The following is a 17257-nucleotide window of genomic DNA, read 5'->3' on the forward strand; positions in this document are numbered from 1 at the left end:
CCAGATCATGTCGGAGGATGGTCTGGAGCATTTTGGTTTGTAAACGAGGCACAGTGTCATGGAGATTTCACAAAGAAACATTTGTTGAAAGATGAAGCAGTACTAGATCTGACTGCAGCTGCATCACAATCTGTAAGTAAATTATTTCATAATGCTTTGTCTGTAAATGGCCATTTTATTTTGATCATACTGTCAAAACACACACAATAGTGAGGGGGCATTGATAGTTTTTCCTATGCAATGACGTTAGCCAATCATAACAGTGGCTGATTACTGACAAGCCTTAAAGGGCTCGCCCCTTAAAACAGGTCGTTTTAGACAGAGGGTCAGAAAGAGTGTTGAAAATAATTTTTCCACATATTAACTTAATAAAATAATTTAATAAAAATCCATGTCATGACCTCTTTAAGAAAACTAAATATTTTGAAATACCTCTCACATGCTCACCATTTATTTGTCCAAAAAATACAGTCAAAACAGTGATTTTGTGAAAGATTGTTATAATTTCAAATAACTATTTTCTCTTTTAGTATATTTTTAAAAGTACAGTAATTTATTCCTGTGATAGCAAAGCTGAATTTTCACTCCAGGCAAGTACACCTCTGTCGTTTACCATTTTCATCTCAAATTATGGATTTCTTCCATTTAAAGCTTCTTTCTCTTTTTCATTATTCTGCTCCGATTCTTGTTTTGTGAGCTCACATGTGAGGTACAGTAGCCCTGTCATGTCCCTGCACTTTCATAATTGTCTTCCTCCCCAAAACAATGATCTCATGAGTCAGTGACCACAGAGCATTGAGAATTTCCAAGCTGCCATATATGCTAACAAAAAAGATTAAAAGAGGACAATGGAAGGAAAAACGTAGCTCTCAACATTTCAGTCTTACCTCCAAAAGTCTGTAAGAGAGGGGGTCTTTGAGCCCATTAACTATAACATGGAAAGACTGAGGTTGACATTTTGGATATAGCCAAATCCTAATACAGTATGTTTGTTTTCCAGTGTTTTGAATCTTTTTTACATTTTCTCGGTCTCCCTGGATCTACTTAATGCAGTTTAGGGCTCAGTTCCTGTATTGGCTTCCATTGAGTCTAGCTGGAGAGCATCTGAAATAGAAGCCTTTAGCCTAATCAGGTTGTGAAATTGAAAACATCCTAGATTGCATCATACGGTGGATGTGATGTGCCAGCTGAAAGCTTGTAACATTCAGTGGACCCACTAATCTACCTCACTCCTCATTTCTTGCTCTTGTCTACATGGACACACACACACATTTACTGGTGAATGAGTGTCAATCTGGTGCCAGTGTTGCAGGAGGAGAACCAGGAGACGTCTGGAAATTGAGCCAACACTCACCTCACACCTAATATGCAAACAGAAGCATACACTGTTAGCCACTCACATAGACACACATGCCTTTGACAGTGCAGAAAAGTAGTTAAGTAGCAAAGTCATTGGTTATGTTTGGACCGGGGTCCTGCATAGTGAGCAAACAATATTTTTCACAAATAGTATGTATTATGCAGCTTTTTTATTACACTGATACACTTATTTTTGAAGTCAAACCAGCATGCATAGAAAGATGAGTTGAACTCATTAAACAAATAACTAAAAAGACTGCTAAAACAAAACAAAGAAAAACTACCTGGGGAATCATTCGTTGTTAATACAAAGAAACCTCGTACAGAATTTAAAAGCAAAAAGAGAAAATTACAGATCCTGTGATCCTAAAGCCTGTAACAACATACAGATTTTAAGTGACATAGGGTTTAAATCCAACCCAGAAATGATCTTTTTCTTGCTTGATGTGTAAGATATGTAGCAATAGTTGCCTAACTTTTGCAATGTTATTTAATTTAAAGCACTTTCACTAAGTCAAAACAACAGTGGAAGACAGATACCCGTTTTAAAAAATATTATTCATGGATACTTCTCACTTTATTTTTTATGTTATGTCCTTCCCTTTAGGAGGGGGTGAGTTTTGACGTCATTTGGTACACCTCAAACCCAGCATATTCATCCTGCTCAACGCAATTACCAAAATGATGTTCCTCTGTGATTAACTTGCAGTGTTATGTCTCAACCATTAGAGGCACTCAAAAAGTTCAAATCTTCCTACAGTTAATAAGTGAAAGTCACACTAGACACTGGTTGTGCTCCACATTGCTTTTAGAAACACACTTGCAAACTTTCACTTTTTAAACACTTTCCTTCTGGGGAATCCCTGCTGCCTTTCTGAATTGCATTCCATTTACTCATATGTACGATTCAGAGAGCTCCATATAGTGCAACATGACTGTGGCATCATAGCAGATAGTGATTCATTTACCCCCACCCCACACAATTTTACTGCATATAATCTCTGAGTTGTTTTGAGATTTACCCTTTTGTTTTGTTAAACAGTCATATTGTATTGCACTGATATTTTATTTGTTTGTGTAATTTTATATATCTTCTCTAATAGCTTAAAGTGCACTATGCAGTATTTTCCTGAAGAATAGACTCATAGTCATTACTTATGATCCACTAGAAGAGTGTGGTAGTGTTTGTTTCTACATAGACATTTTCTCTGCCTGTATTTTCTTATTTTATTCTTTTATTGCTGTGCTCGTGACATTTCTGGGATAATAAATAATAATTATCTCCATAACAGATTCCTAGTAATGAAGAGCTTATAGGCATCTTAATTATTATTTTTTTAAATTATGAAACAAACTTGAACAATTTTAATTCTTTTTAAAATGTATAATAAAGTTGAGTTAAAATATATTTTAATTGTGATCATGCCACATGTATAGTTATTTTATTGAACTTTGGAGCACAAAGAACATCATAGATGAGCTTGCATTTGCACGCATATAGAAGTCAATGGAATAAAAACTGTAGTGTGACCACCTTTTTTAATCTAAATGGGTTGTTGTTATTGTAATAATTAAGTGTATGGATCCAAGTAAAGAAAAAAGCTGTGAAATCTTTTACATTTTTAGGCTTCATAAACATAAAGTAACAAGAGACAAAAGAAATTACTGTCACTAGTGTCATTGAATTGTTTTGGCACTTGTCGCATCTTCCTCTGTTGTTTGGCGAATTGCTCATCTCTCTACCCAGCCAGACTCCATCGCCATTCCTCTTTGAATCATGGCAGTGAATTACAGCAGATAAACAGATTGGAAAAGCGGGCTGTGAACGCCCCCCCCCGTGTTATTCCCCCACCAGAGCTCACGTTACAGTACGTTACAGTACCTCTCAGCCAACCGTCCTCCACAAGTTTACATGGGCAAAGCCCTCTCTCCCCTCAACAACTAAAAAGATTACCCAAGTACACTTATTCTGTGTTATTTTAACTACGTTCTCAATCAGGCCCGATTCATCCAAATATTGCTGAAAGAAAGGATAACAAATAAAGTGGTATTGCTGTGTAAATTCTCTGTGTGCTCACATATTTTAACAATGTCTCATAAAACCCTGCCTGCAAGTGGTTGTAAAAAATGTTGTCTTCACTCAGTTCCTCTAACTACGTTATAGCTTGGCCTATTTGTAGTGTGCATGAAACTGTGCTGCGATCTTTGTTTAACCCATTTGACATGTCTGTTTATTATCTTTGGGAAAAAAATGATACATAAAGACTAAACTAAACCGTTAAGTGTTCTAAGCTTATATTAGAGCTCGGTTATAATATGGCGGCTGCCACTTGTAATGTTTCACACAAACACATATACACTCACAACCACCCTGATAATAAACCCCGTCAATTCCATTTAGATCTATTTAAAGTGCACGCACTCACGCCGTCCTTCTTTTTCTCTCCGTTTCGTTCTCTCTCATCCTCCAGTAAGCCAACACCAGCGCTGTGATCCCAGGCTGTGCGGCTCTAAACCAGAGATGACATCACCCACCCCACCAGACTCCCCCCACTTTCTCAAACAAAGCCGAGTCCAAACCCAGATCTATAATTACAGTCTTAATCTTTACGCTGCCAGAGGCAGTATAGACCTTGGGTTTGGGGCTCGGCCAACCTCACAAACATGCGCTCCCAGTTTGGGCCATAAAGGCTGAGAAGGATGGAGGATGGTCAGTCTCTGAAACCCACAGTGAGGGCCAAGAAAGCGGTTTCATCAGCCTGCAGTGGTGACCTGTTCCGAAAATGTACATCAGTGATTTATTCATCTGCATTTGTTCGGCCAAAAGTTTTGATAATTACAACCGATCTTTGCACTTTCATATCACGCAATCTTATTTGCCATTCAGTGCACATGTAATCACCCTGTATAGACTGACGTTTATAGCTGTATATATTGGGAGAAGGCTGCCTCAAGACAGGAATTAAAGCCTCTACCAAACATGACTGTAATTATACCCTTTCATTTGTGAGCGGCCTTTCAAATGAAAATTCCCTATAACGCGCTGAGGAATTTGCAGCGCTAGTGCTTGTCAATCTTGCAAAATTCCAAGGAAAACACCAACATTGTCAGATAAATATATCACAAAGTTGGTGCAGAGTCTCTCCAGTAAGAATAAAACACCATTCCAGCTACTGATCCGAACTTCCATAGAAACTAAAACAACATCCGCCTATTAACCTGGAAACCAGCTTTTGCTCTCACAAGCTCTACGTGGATAAGCCGTATTGTAATAGTGGTAACACTTTATTTTAGGGTCTCTTAACTAGTTGATTATTATCATGCATATTACTAGAATATTAGCCATTTATTAGTAGTAATTAAGCACATATTAATGCCTTATTCTACATGACCTTATTCTACATCCCTAATCCTACATAATACCTAAACTTAACAGCTACCTTACTAACTATTAATAAGCAGCAAATTAGGAATTTATTGAGGGAAAAGTCGTAGTTAATAGTGAATAAGTGTTCCCTATTCTAAAGTGTTACCGTAATAGTGTATGTTTAATATTATCATCAATTAAAATTCACAGTAACACTTTAGAATAGGGAACACTTATTCACAATTAACTATTAAATATAAAATTCCTAATTTGCTGCTATTTAATAGTTAGTAAGGTAGCTGTTAAGTTTAGATAGGATTAGGGATGTAGAATAAGGCATTAATATTGCTTAATTTGTACTAATAAATAGCTGTTGGCCAAGAATTATGGTGCGTTCAAGTCATGTCGGATACATCGTATTTATGAGTTGAACATGAACGCCACCACAAAGTCGTTATTACGAATGGGAAACTCGACATTTTCTTAAAGCCCCGAGTTTCCGAGTTGGGGGGGCGTGTCAGTGAAAAAACATGTCAGATGCAATGGACGCAGCCAAAGACTAAAGATATGCAGCATTGGTAAAGTTTTTGAAATTAATAAAATGATAATTTTGTAATGTACAATAAAACTATATAAGTTAAACACACACAATATTGTATTATTGTATAATTATAATAGAATATATAATTATTCAGTTTACATCACCTTCATAAATTAAATAAAAACAGAAAAAAGAAAAAACACAATGATGCACATTCTTCATTCATCATTTTATAGATGTAGAGTTAAAAAAAATCATTGAATTTTATGTAGAAAAGTTAAATTGCGATATAACGACTTGTCAACTCGTAAGTATAACGTCCCAGGAGGACTTGAACGCAGCATTAGATATGTTACAGATACATTAGGCATCAAGACTTATACATTTAAAAGCCAATTCACACTGCACAGACAGACACTGACAAACGACAACAGACACGTCTGGTTTTGTAGGATCCGTGTGTTACTCCTGTCACCGTCTGTTGCCATTTATCTGTGCTTATTTTCACCGACTAAACTTGTTGAAGTGGCATTTGTTGGGTTTTGGGGTTTCTGAGAACTGAAGTTTTGTTATCTGGTGACCATCGACGTTGTTCTGCATCTCTCTGTGGGGTGTGAATCGGCCGTGAAGGGGTCAACGGATGCAAAATTCACTTTTCAAGTTGTTTGAACATAAATGTGTGTTGGAAGTGTGTGTGCACATCCATCCTATAATGAGAAAAATCCACCCAGTGTTTTTTTTTTAATCCCTATTTTAAAATCCCCTTTCTAAAATCAGGCTGTTCTGAAAGAGCTGTCAGAATGACGTTCTGTACAGACCGCTCCCACGATAGTTGATTGACAAGGCCATCTTACCTTAGACCCGCCCTGAGTGAGCTGAGAGCTGTCCGCCTCCGGTGCAGGGGAAGACAAGATGTCTCAGATTAAGCGATGGAAGTATTTTGTTGTTGGATATAATCAGGGGCGTCATGCACTCATTATTTTTGAGGGGGCACGAGTGGGGGAGGGGTCGTCATGTGACACACAGCAGCACTTATGTTTTATTTTATGTTTTTCCCTTTTTATTCGAAATATTCCCAAGCGCATTAACTATATCTTGATTCTCGCCTTTATAGATTGTTAGTTGAACTATAGTGGGCGATGGTCAAAGTAACCTAATAATGTAATCTATTAACTATGCATAATTATGCTTAATTAATAGATATGGGCATCATGCCATAACATAGTTTTAATACGACTGATTTTACATTTAATGTGAATTTAACATTGAAAGTTAGGTTAGGCTACTTATCATAACACTTTCATTGTACAGAAGAGCAAAGAACATAGTAACTTAATCATTAGCTAATGATTTGCATGGGTATCATTATGGTGTGACTTTACTTGTTGAGGTACATGACTAACTAACTAATTCAAAATCTATAACCACAATGACATATTACTTAACAATTAGTTAATTCTGTGCCTAAACAAGTAAAGTCATAACATAATGATACCTTAGCAAATCATTAGCTAATGATTAATTAAAGCAGACAACTGGAAGTTTAAAGGCATGGCTTCGACCCAATGTGGTAATTAACATATGAATTTACTTCATTAGATACAAAAGTCATTAGGTAATTAATACATTATAACACATTTAACTGATAACAATTTATTGATTACTTAAACTTTGAATCAAATGTTCATTAGTTGCTGATGAAGTAATCATTAATAAATGGTTTAGTTCTTCATGAGTTATACATTAATTCATGATTACCTGTGCATTACTTAAGCATTATTTAATGCATATTTGTGCACCATCAAGCACTCTCAAAAACTCCCATTAAAATCACTGAAGCTGTTTACACTGTGAAATGAATATCTTACTTACAGATTCATACACACATCTGCACATTATTGTTTCTAATAAAAGAATTCTCCAGTATTCAGTCCGCGAGCGAGTGAAGAAAACAGTAGCATTTCAGCTATAACTCACCTGAACGCCTCTGATTGGCCATTACATTCATAAGCTCAACAGAATGGTGTGTGATTGGTTATAATGTGCAGTGCTGTAAAAACGCGTCTGTCTCTTGTTCAGCGCACAGATTTGAATTTAGCAGCTGACGCACTGAACGATTTAATCACACTGGTGTGATTGTATCAAATATAGAAAATATTATTCGGCTATTTTTTGTCTTTTGGAAGTTGCATTCAAAATCCACTAGGCTCAAAAATCTGAGGGGGCACATGCCCCCTCACTCTCAATGGGCATGACGCCTCTGGATATAATAATGAATATATCAGTCATCATTTATTCCCGACATCTGAGCCACTGAAGACGCAGAGGATTAACGTTACTTTCGCTTTGAAGGGAATGCGCCGATCCCCGATCTGCTTAAATGCGTCTATGTTCGCACAAATCATTCATGATCCAGCTTCATCTACAGAAGACGTGAGTATAAGGGTTTTTATGAATCTTTCCACACCGCCTTTCCTAATAATGTGCTAGTAAGCCAGTTTCGCAGCTGAAGTTTAGTATGCTCCATAGATATTTATACCTAGATGCCTCATTATCGACTGTTTCTATGGGCTGCGATACGTAAGCCATCCGTAATTTTTGGAACGGTCTGCGAATCATTGAGCGCATTCACTGTGTGCGTCTACAACAGCAAGTTATACACTTGTATATCTTTGAATATTCATTGATTATTATGGTGAATGTGAGATGGCTGACGCGTCAACGTATCTGGAGCGGTCGAATAGGGAATCTACACATATCTATGGTCTGCTCATCACTCCAAGGAAGAGAGGGGCGTGGTCAGCAGAGCGCACTAGTCTTTAAAGCAACATGGACTAGAACAGCGTGCTGAAAACACAGCTGATTTTGACAGGGTAAAGAAGGTGTTTTTTACACTACCATTGAAAAATTTACCCAAAGTATGTTATAGACATTTCATTAAGACCCTAAAGAATCATATCAACTTGTGTAAAATGGGAATCCGACGACCCCTTTAAGGAACATGAAATATAGTCAAACATTTTTTTTTTTTTTTTTGTATACGTGCAGAATGATCTAAGAAATTGAGAAATTAAACATTTCTGAACAACCACACATTCTCCAGTTACATGTGACCCTGAGGCAGGCAAAGCTTTGGGTCTAACTGTTCACTAATTTTCATTTTTCATAACTTCCTTATTATTCCAATGGCTATGGTCCTAAAAATTAACCTCCATCATTAATAATAGCTGAAAGGAAAACCCCAGCATACACAATTGGTTTTTTTCTGACCACTACATAGTTTTTGCAGTGCTTGTAAAGGTTAATATCTCCACAGCAAACCTCATGATCGAGCACCATCTGAGGGGTTCTTTCAAGGTCTCACAAGCCAGCAGTGGACAGCACTGTGTTCCGTTGCTTCTTCCAAAGTTCCACGTCTTTTCCCAGAATCCTCAGTCCCTGCCAGGCCATATATTGTGCTGTCATCTGTTGCAAGCTAATGAAAAGTCACGGGAGACAGCGGTTGTGCATGTGTATGTACTTCTACTTTTAAATGCATAATTTATATGCTGTGTGTAGTGGACATTACATGCCACAAATAAAAGTCATATGCAGTCTGCTAATGTGCCTGCATATAGTATGTCTTACTCATATCTCCAGCATTATAATAAAAAATACTGTGGGTTAGATTCCTCAGCTCTTAAACCGACAGGATTGTGTGGTCTGAATATTTACTTTTGACCGTGCATTGTGGGGGGATCGTATATGCGGCAAAAACCAGCTTATCCATGTTTAGTAACTCAAACACAATAAACACACACTGTTGTCCAAATTAGAAATTGTTAAAATCAAAATCTCCTTCCTGTCTAATGTTGGGCATATTTTATAAAGGGTCTCACAATATTTATTTAAATGCACACAATTCATATGGAGGTTGAGCCTTTTTCTTCCATGTCAAACATACAGATTTTCACCTAGATATGTGATATATTGCCTGTTTGTTGTTATTTAGCTTTGGAGGCAAATTCTGTAAAAATCCAAGCCAGGAATTCTGAATTAAGCTCTTTAAGGACAAATCTATTGTGGAATTACTCTTTGATATGGTTTGAAGTGTTTTCAAGGCTAAAACTGTCAGCTATTAATGGAAGTTTGCTTACAAGGAGCACCTTGAGCCAGGATGAAAGGAAATTCATATTGTCCTATTTAACTAACAGCCTGGTTACAGGAGTTGCAGTCATGCCAAACATTTCTTTATAAGACTACTGATCGTTTCAGTATTCAATTTCAGCTTATTAATTAGTGGCCACATTGTACAAATTAGTTTTATTTTTATTTAAACCATGGCCGTGATTGAACTAATACGCAGAAACTAATTAAGTCTAGGAACAAATTCCTAAAGGACATTAATTGATTGATTGGAGTCATGTTGATTGCTTGTGGATTATTGTGATGTTTTTATCAGCTGTTTGAACTCTCATTCTGACCGCACCCATTCACTGCAGAAGATCCACTGGTGAGAAAGACAAGTAACGCTATATTTTAACGCTATTTAAAAAGAAAAAAGAAAAAAAAAGATGCCATATCCTTCCGACTGCAGCTTTGCTTTGTGGTTCAGCACAGGCGGTAAACAGCTCTTAACACACACACACACACACCATTAGCTTTTCATTAAGCAGTCACACTTGTGTTCCTCATGCTGAAGATCCTCCTGTGCCATCCGGGCTATAAAGGCCTCCCAAAGCTAATTTTCCCAGACATTAGCAAATACTTGCGCTGTCTGTTTCCACAAGGCTCCTTCAGCTTGGTAACTCAAGAATGAAACAATCGGTGCAAATATGTTGTTTTGAGAGTCATATCATTGGGGATGAAGAATGTGAGTACATATGGTCTATATATTGTGTGTGTGTGTGTGTGTGTTTATCAAGAGTGCCCTCCACTAATATTGGCACTCTTGATAAATATGAGCAAAGGCAGCTGTGAAAATTCTAACCTATATCATTGAAGTAAAACATGTCAAACAAAAGTGGGGAGAAAATCTCATGATGAAATAAATGTTTTTCTCCAATGAATGTTGGCCACAATTATTGGCACCACTAGAAATTCTTATGAGTAAAATATCTCTGAAGTATATTCCCATTCATATGTAAAAAAGTTTAGCACACCAGGGTGACTAGGAACATGGAATTGTCCAGCCATGACTTCCTGTTCCACAGGATTATAAATATGAGGAACACAAAAGCCAAATTCCCTTAATCATCCATCACAATGAGAAAAACCAAAGAATATATTTCTTATGTGCAGCAAAAGATAATTGAGCTTCACAAATTAGTGAAGTGGCTTTAAGAAAAGAGCTAGAGCAGTGAAAATTCCCATTTCCACCATCAGGGCAATAATTTAGAATTTCCAATCAACAGAAAATGTTACGAAACTGCCTGGAATAGGACGTGTGTCTATATCTTCCTAATGCATGGTGAGAAGGAGAGTTTGAGTGGCTTGAGACTCTCCAAGGACCACAGCTAGAGAATTGCAGAAAATAGTTGAGTCTCGGGGTCAGAAAACCTTTAAAACAAATTGTCAAACCGCACCTACATCACCACATGTTGTTCTGGGGGTTCAAGAAAAATTCTCCTCACTCATCCAAAAACAAAAAACTCCAGCATATTCAGTTATCAGACACGACTGGAACAGAATGGCACTGGCAGAATAATCAGAATGGCACTGGCTTCTATGGTCAGATGAAACTAAAAAATGAGCTTTTTAGCAGCAAACACTCATGATGGGTTTGGTGACCACAGGGATAAAAAAGTACCCCATGTGTACAATGAAATATACTGCTGTATTTTTGATCTTGTAGGCCTATATTGCTGTTGGAGGTCCTGGACATCTTGTTTAGACACATGACATCATGGATTCTATCAAATACCAACAGATAAAAAATAAATATGTGACTGACTCTGTTAGAAATCTTATCATGGGCCATGTTTGGATCTTTCCAACCGTATAATAATCCAAACATATATACATATATATACACTGTATATATATATATATATATATATATATATATATATATATATATATATATATATATATATATATATATATATATACAACTGTATATATATATATATATATATATATATAAAGTAAAATGAAGTATTCTAAGTATACTTGGCTAGATGTTGTGTAGTAAAAAGTGAATTTAGGAGTTTAGCTAGAAAAATAACAGACTTTCCTATAAGTTCACTTGTAGTAAAGTTATATAGCTGCAATAGAAAAGAAAACCTTACAACCCGAATTCCAGAAATGTTGGGACGTTTTTAAAAATTTGAATAAATGAAAACTAAAAGAATTTCAAATCACATGAGCCAATATTTTATTCACAATAGAACATAGATAACATAACAAATGATTATAGAATTTTATAGATTTTACAAAAGATTTTACAATTTTATGCACAAAATGCTGCAAGTCTCAAAATAGTTGGGACAGGGACATGTTTACCATAGTGTAGCATTTCCTCTTCTTTTCAAAACAGTTTGAAGGCCTCTAGGCATCGAGGTAATGAGTTTCTGGAGTTTTGGTGTTGGAATTTGGTCCCATTCTTGTCTGATATAGGTTTCCAGCTGCTGAAGAGTTCGTGGTTGTCTTTGACGTATTTTTTGTTTAATAATGCGCCAAATGTTCTCTATAGGTGACATATCTGGACTGCAGGCAGACCAATTCAGCACCCAGACTCTTCTACTACGAAGCCATGCTGTTGTAATAGCTGCAGTATGTGGTTTTGCATTGTCCTGCTGAAATACACGTCGTCTGGAGGGGAGCATATGTTGCTCTAAAACCTTTATATACTTCTCAGCATTCATAGTGCTTTCCAAAACATGCAAGCTGCCCATAACGTATGCACTTATGCACCCCCACACCATCAGAGATACTGGCTTTTGAACTGAACACTGATGACATGCTGGAAGGTCTCCCCTCCTCTTTAGCCCGGAGGACACAGCGTCTGAGATTTCCAAAAAGAATGTAAAATTTAGACTCGTCTGACATGACGGCACTTCTGGACCATGTTCACATATGGCTTCCTTTTTGCATGATAGAGCTTTAGTTGGCATCTGCAGATGGTATGACGGATTGTGTTTACCGATGGTGGTTTCTGGAAGTATTCCTAGGCCTATTTAGTAATGTTAATGACAGAATCATGCCGATGAGTTATGCAGTGTCATCTGAGGGCGCGAAGACCACGGGCATCAAACAAAGGTCTTCGGCTTGTCCTTTACGCACAGAGATTTTTCCAGTTTCTCTGAATCTTTTGTTGATGTTATGCACTGTAGATGATGAGATTTGCAAAGCCTTTGCAATTTGACGTCGAGGAATGTTGTTTTAAAGTATTCCACATAATTTTTATGCACTCATTCATAGACTGGAGAGCCTCTGCCCATCTTTACTTCTGAGAGACTCTGCCTAAGACATCCCTTTTATAGCTAATCATGTTCCAGACCTGATGTCAATTAACTTAATTAGTTGCTAGATGTTCTCCCAGCTGAATCTTTTCAAAATGTCCTGCTTTTTCAGCCCTTTGTTGCCCCCTTGCCAACTTTTTTGAGACCTGTAGCAGGAATCAACTTTGAAATTAACTCGTTTAGTGGATAAAAGTGTAAAATTTATCCGTTTAAACATTTGTTATGTTCTCTATTTTCTATTGTGAATAAAATATTGGCTCATGTGATTTGAAAGTCTTTTAGTTTTCATTTTGTTCAAATTTAAAAAACGTCCCAACATTTCCAGAATTTGGGTTGTAGAAGTAAACCAGTTGTATACATTTACAAACTAAAAAGTGGGCCATTTCAGTCTTAAAAAGTATTAAATTAAAATGGTATTGTTACAAGTATACTTACTACAAAATATACCGTATATTTGGGAAAATATCCTTGAACTTTTCTTATTAAAATTAACTTGAAGTATACTTCTTTTTCTTAAGGGAATACTTTCAAATACAAACACCAACCCCACAACTACTCTATCCATGTCCGATTTTGGTTTTGTCTGGAGTCTGTGCACTTATTTTTCCCAATGGAAATCATTTCTGCCATTTCCCAGTAGCGTTGGCTACAGCATCGGTTCCCGTCCCATTGCTGTTAAAAAACTCTGACAACTAGAAAAAGTGCAAGAGGCTTCAAGTTCATCTCTTCAGTTCAGATCAGCAGTACAATCTGTGGACAGCTGTACAATAGAGCCTTAACAGAGACAGTGACTTATGAAACAGCCATCTGACTCCCTGCTGTGAGTGTTTAACTCTTTCACAACTAAATCAGATAAAAAGCCAAACTCTTAGATAAAAAGCCAAACTCTTAGGAGGATAAAAGTCCACGAGCGCGCTCAGAAACACACAGACAGCCTGATGTGAAGGATTCCATCGATCTTAATGCTCCGTGTTTAGAGGACTGTCGGGTAAATTTAGGAATGCTGCTCGGGTTGCTCCAGCATGGTTTTTTGACATTTCCCCATTGTGGCGGCCTCCGCTCGCATCCAAGGCCTTGACGTCGTTTCAGGAATCTGGAAAAGACTGTAGGAGGAATGAGAGGAATTTTGGACTTTTCTCAGTCCCTGTTTTCCTCTCTTCACTTCGGGTCGTCCTCGTGGCCGGGGCCCTTAAGTTTTTCTTTTGTTTTTTTTGAATGGTGACCAACAATAACAACATCCCATAAACAATGGAATGGAGTTGGTTGAGTTGACGGGGGGTGAAGTGTTATTGCGTTTGGCAGCTGCTGCGCTGGCAGGCTCTCGGCTGAGGGTTAGCAATGTGCTCTTTGTGGTAGTGAAGAGATATTATGTCAGTTCTTGGATATGCAGCAGGTCTCGCGGGACAGAGGACTCTGCATCCTCTAGTAAACCCCCTCTCTGTTCCTTTCTCGCATGCGTTCATTTTAACAGGCACAATGCCATTGAAAAAGTACCTCAATATCTTGAGTTCACAGTTAGTCTATTCACTCATACATGGTTAATAGAATACCAATAGAAAGCAAAGTTTGTGTACTTAATATTCAATTAGCTTACACAATACATTTCCAAAAAGTGGTTTTGTAGCAAGGCCATAGAAGACCCAGTTTGGGTTCCCCAAACAACCTTCCACTGAACCGTTCTTAAAAGGCTGGGTAACACGTTAGTTCAGGGAACAATTCTCACTATTAACTAGTTGCTTATTAGCATGGCTACTAAAAACATATTGGCTGTTTATTAGTACTTATTCTGCATAACCATAACCCTACCCATTACCTAAACTTAACAACTACTTACTATTAATAAGCAACAAATTAGGAGTTTACTGAGGCAAAAGTCATTGTTAATGGTTTGTTAATACTGAGAATTGGACCTTAAAATAAAGCGTGACCAATTAATCTTTTTTTTATGATATAAAGATGGTTGGTTAGTTGGTTGGTGTTTTAAAGTCACGCCAACTCCCTTGGCTATTTTCATGACGAGTAACAAGTTGAATTACTATAAAAGAGTCATTTAAAGTTTGCTTTAGTTAAAAAATGTTTGTAATGTAATATAATTTCCTAAGAGAACTTGAATCGCGATTTAATAATTAAAAAAACTATTGAATTCTTTTCCACAATAAAGAACCTTTTCTGCAATGGAAAGGTCCCTTGAATGTTAAAAGTTCTTCATGGAACCCTAGATGCTAATAAAATAACCTTTATTTATAGATAGATAGATAGTAAATAACATTGTAAAGCCCAGCATTGTGCCACACTTGATGCGTTAGCATGTGCAACATTGTTCTTTGGACCCTCACACACAAAGCGGTTGAGTAAAAAGGGGCAGGGCCATGGGTCTCTCCGATGCACAGGTGCTAGCCCAGTGTTGTTGCCATGACAACAGGTCTTGGTTGGCACAGGGTCCTGGCCGAGGTGTATGCTCTCAGGTTACAGATTTTGCAACTTTTGAGGGCCAAAGGACTCTTCCAACTCTCAGTGCCAAAATAACACAATAAATCTAATCAGGAACAAGAGCAACAAAACTATTACAAAAGCACAGTTGAGTGGAAGTGATGTTATTATAGAGTGAAAATATATTAACGCAAAGCTCTCCAGTGTGAAAATAACAATTAAACAAAGCTGTAGTGTCAGATTTGATGTTTTCAACATAGCTTTCTCACATATGTTAGCAATTTGATTATAAATATAAAGCATGATGAACTATACAAAGTTAAGATCCTGCTGTTATTCGTGAATGAATAGCCGAAGATCCGACTTCTTACCTGCATTCAGGATCTAGTAATGTACAAAATGAAGTGACCGCCATCTGGTGGTCATATATTTGTAAAACAAACAGTTCAAGATGTTTATATTTATTCAGAATACAAATATCACAATATGTTACTCCATTAATACACCAGCATAAATGAACACAACTATTCAAAGTGATTCATGAACATAATATTTTGAAGAGCTGACTAACAAAGCAACAAAGTTTCCATTTTTTATTTTATTTCAACTATTTTTAGTTATTCATTCTTTCTAGTTTCAATCATATTCCCACACAAAATATACACACGCATAAGATTCATACATCCTAAAAGCCTCATTTGATGCATGGTAACAAAGAGTTCATGTGCTTGCCTCAAATACTCAATCTTCAGTGTGTGACACATCAGTCCTCATGTTTATTCACTCAATTTTCAGCCGCACACCGGAATCATGATTTTGGCTTGAAGGGATCAGACCAGATCTTCACACCTAAATCAAATAAGACACATAAATGACAATTATACATAGAAATTAATGTCTGTTACAAGCATTCACACGGGCCTAATGCAAATAAACCGCAACACAGAATACATAATCCTGCCACTTAATGATCCTATCACATGTGTGATATGAGGTGCCACATGTATGTTTACAGTAATAACAACACACTGGGCAGATGACATAATGACTTACCAACAGGCTGCACATCTGCTTGATTGATTCCGGCTCGATTTATCTTCTGCTTCTGCTCTGCAATTACAATGACACAAATGCAGACGGCATAAAGACAAGTACTGGAGGAAATGCTGACACTTTTTAGGGTAAATCTCACAAAAACAAGCTTCCTCCACTTTATGATTATCATTACTACTTTAATGAGTTAAAACATTTCTACTTAATAATTACAGTGGTGTTCCATGTTATTTTAGTTAGTATCACTGATATATCGTATTTTTTTCATTTAGGTCTAAATTTTATTTAAAGTTTTAGTAATTTTGTTGCCTTGTCTTTATTATTATTGCTACTGTTATCATTGTTAATCTATATTTATATTTTAAACTTTAGTTATTTTAGTACTTAAAATAAACGAACATGAGAAACGTTGCTTTGGCAGCTAGCTGGAATAACATAAATTATATATGTTTTATTTTATTATTAATTTGTATGTTTTTAGTTTTAGTTAACGATAATATTTTCATTGCAGTTTATTTTTTCTATTACTCATTATACAATTATTGGATTACAAAATACAATATAATTATACTTGATGTACGTCATTTTAGATAACAGTGCTTTTTTTCTTCTTTTTGTTGTTGTTGTTATTACATTGCTCAAAAAATGTCTAAAGTCCCTTTTTTAATTAAAGGCAGTATAACACTGGTTATAGTGGTGATGTATAAATTATTTACAATAATGCAATAATAATATGTGTAATAATGCGCATTAACACCGAAATTGATCAACTTATAATAAAATTATTAGGTTAAAAAATACAGTATAATTAAACCTGGAAACGTTTACTAACAACACAAGAGCAGTGTCACAGTGACTAATGTCACCATGTGTTGTAATAAAGACTTACTGTAGTCTTCAGGGTGAGTGAGGGGATGGAAAAATATAGGATAAAAAGCCATTGCAACAGCTGCAATGAAGCCTCCAAATATGAGAGTTATCCTCTTATTAGCAGACATGATTTTAATTAGAGTTACCTCATCCGAGGACAGAAATCAGCTCTTTCATGCTCTTCCGGGGTGAAGG

The 17257-nt window shown here is 36.6% G+C and overlaps 1 protein-coding gene across 1 annotated transcript; it reads right to left on the minus strand.

The window, feature by feature from the left end:
• Positions 1-15586: 15586 nt before the first annotated feature.
• Positions 15587-17239, minus strand: LOC306848286 (small integral membrane protein 20-like). The gene is made up of 3 exons (XM_079382738.1): positions 17082-17239; positions 16193-16249; positions 15587-15988 (listed from the first exon to the last, which is right to left on the minus strand). The coding sequence occupies exons 1-3, from the start codon at positions 17188-17190 to the stop codon at positions 15948-15950; spliced, it is 207 nt and encodes a 68-aa protein (XP_079238864.1). The 5' UTR covers positions 17191-17239; the 3' UTR covers positions 15587-15947.
• Between the last annotated feature and the right edge of the window lie 18 nt (positions 17240-17257).

This window comes from Barbus barbus (assembly GCF_936440315.1).
Source record: "Barbus barbus genome assembly, chromosome: 1".
Taxonomy (NCBI): domain Eukaryota; kingdom Metazoa; phylum Chordata; class Actinopteri; order Cypriniformes; family Cyprinidae; genus Barbus; species Barbus barbus.